At 38.3% G+C, this 1,535-nt stretch overlaps 1 protein-coding gene across 1 annotated transcript in view; it reads right to left on the bottom strand.

The window, feature by feature from the left end:
- Window positions 1-12: 12 nt before the first annotated feature.
- The window catches only part of aspm (assembly factor for spindle microtubules), a gene marked incomplete in the record, with an annotated part of 29,268 nt that continues 27,745 nt past the window's right edge, over window positions 13-1,535 (bottom strand). Inside the window, 3 exon segments of the mRNA XM_014027083.1 lie at window positions 13-128; window positions 215-381; window positions 472-648. Of these exon segments, the coding sequence (XP_013882537.1) occupies window positions 26-128; window positions 215-381; window positions 472-648 (447 nt within the window).

Below are 1,535 nucleotides of genomic sequence, written 5' to 3'. Positions count from 1 at the left end.
GCATTACAGATCTAAACTCTAAAACCTATAAAACAAGGGAGAGGGTGTTGGCCACCAGCTGAATCGCACCGAGAGGATCAACAATTTCTCTCATTTTGTTTTTGGTAAGGACCCAGTCTGGAGCGAATCTGAAAACACACAAAGATTTCAGTTTATACAGATGATTAACAGGTTTTATTTCTATACACCGAGGGTTGTACAGAAGTGCACATACTTTGGGACAGAGCCAGCTTTCCGAGGCGTTGCCAGTGAACTGCTGTTGAACGAAGCGTTCATTTTCAGCTTGACGATGGTCCTCTCTGCGTCCAGCTTGTGTTTGTGAGCAGTAAGCTTGTAGATGCTGAGCAATTTGTCCACAGCTTTAGGAATCTTCTTGACCTCCTAAAGAAGATTAAAAACATTAATTTCTCACTTGCGCTGTAGTTTAAAAAGCGGCGTTTTTCTGACCGGTATAAAGCAGCAGCTGCGTACCTCGGCTCGGTGTTCGTCCTGGAACAGGAGAGCCAGGAGGAAGCAGGTTTTGGTGAAAATGCTCCCGCCTTTTCCAGCCACTTTGTCTCCCACCTTCTCCCTGTAYCTCTGCAGCAAATCCAGCAGCGTCTCCACAGAGTTGTCCACGGAATACACTGCCTCTATGGTCTTGTGGTACTGGAGGAGGAAAGAGAATAAATGAAGACTTTTCAAGATGGAGAGGAGGCCAAAAGATTTTAGACAGGACTTGTTGTAAATGTTAGCAAAATATTTTTTGCTGTTAAACCTTTTTTTTCCAAATGAGGTGGATGCACTCAATCCTTGACCTCCTCCTCCAAATGGTCATTTAACAAACATGAATTCTTTTATTTATTTATTTATTTTTTTTTTTTTTGTCATCCCAAAAAATTATCCAACTGAACTTTGGACAGACATTCGTTAAATATTTCTAAACATGATGACCTTTAGTCTGAACCCAGTTTGCAGAACAGAAACTAGGAAAAAGCTGACTCAGTGAAAGCACAGTCTGTGGGGAAGTAGGAAAGCAGAGAACTGGAGGAAATAATCATAATGACTCCTTAGAAAAACTCTGAACTCTGTAACATTACGTGGAGTTCCTCAGGGTTCAGTACTCGGACCAAAGTTATTTGTTTTATACGTGAATGTTTTGGTAAATGTGTCAGGGCTTTTTAATTGTGTTCTATTTGCAGAGGATACCACTTTTTGTTTGTGTGAAGATATAGAATGAATTTTGGAGATAATGCAGACAGAATTAGTAAAAATACAAACTTGGTTTCAAATTAATAAAATATCATTAAATTTGGATAAAACTGATCACATGATGGTCAGTCATAGAAAGCGAACTGTTGATGTTCCATTTAGAGTCGATGGTGTTGAGATTTGTAGAGTCAGTGTTTTTGGGTGTTATTGATGAGAAGCTGACATGGAAATCTCATAAATAATTAAATAAAAATGTATTAAAAATAAAAATTTTATAAAAATAGCTAAATCTATCGCATTACTGTACAAAGTACGGGAGTTATTCAATGATAAAGCTCTATATA

This window comes from Austrofundulus limnaeus, unplaced genomic scaffold, assembly GCF_001266775.1.
Source record: "Austrofundulus limnaeus strain Quisiro unplaced genomic scaffold, Austrofundulus_limnaeus-1.0 Scaffold614, whole genome shotgun sequence".
Classification (NCBI taxonomy): Eukaryota; Metazoa; Chordata; class Actinopteri; order Cyprinodontiformes; family Rivulidae; genus Austrofundulus; species Austrofundulus limnaeus.
This window is presented reverse-complemented; position numbering and strand designations above follow the sequence as displayed.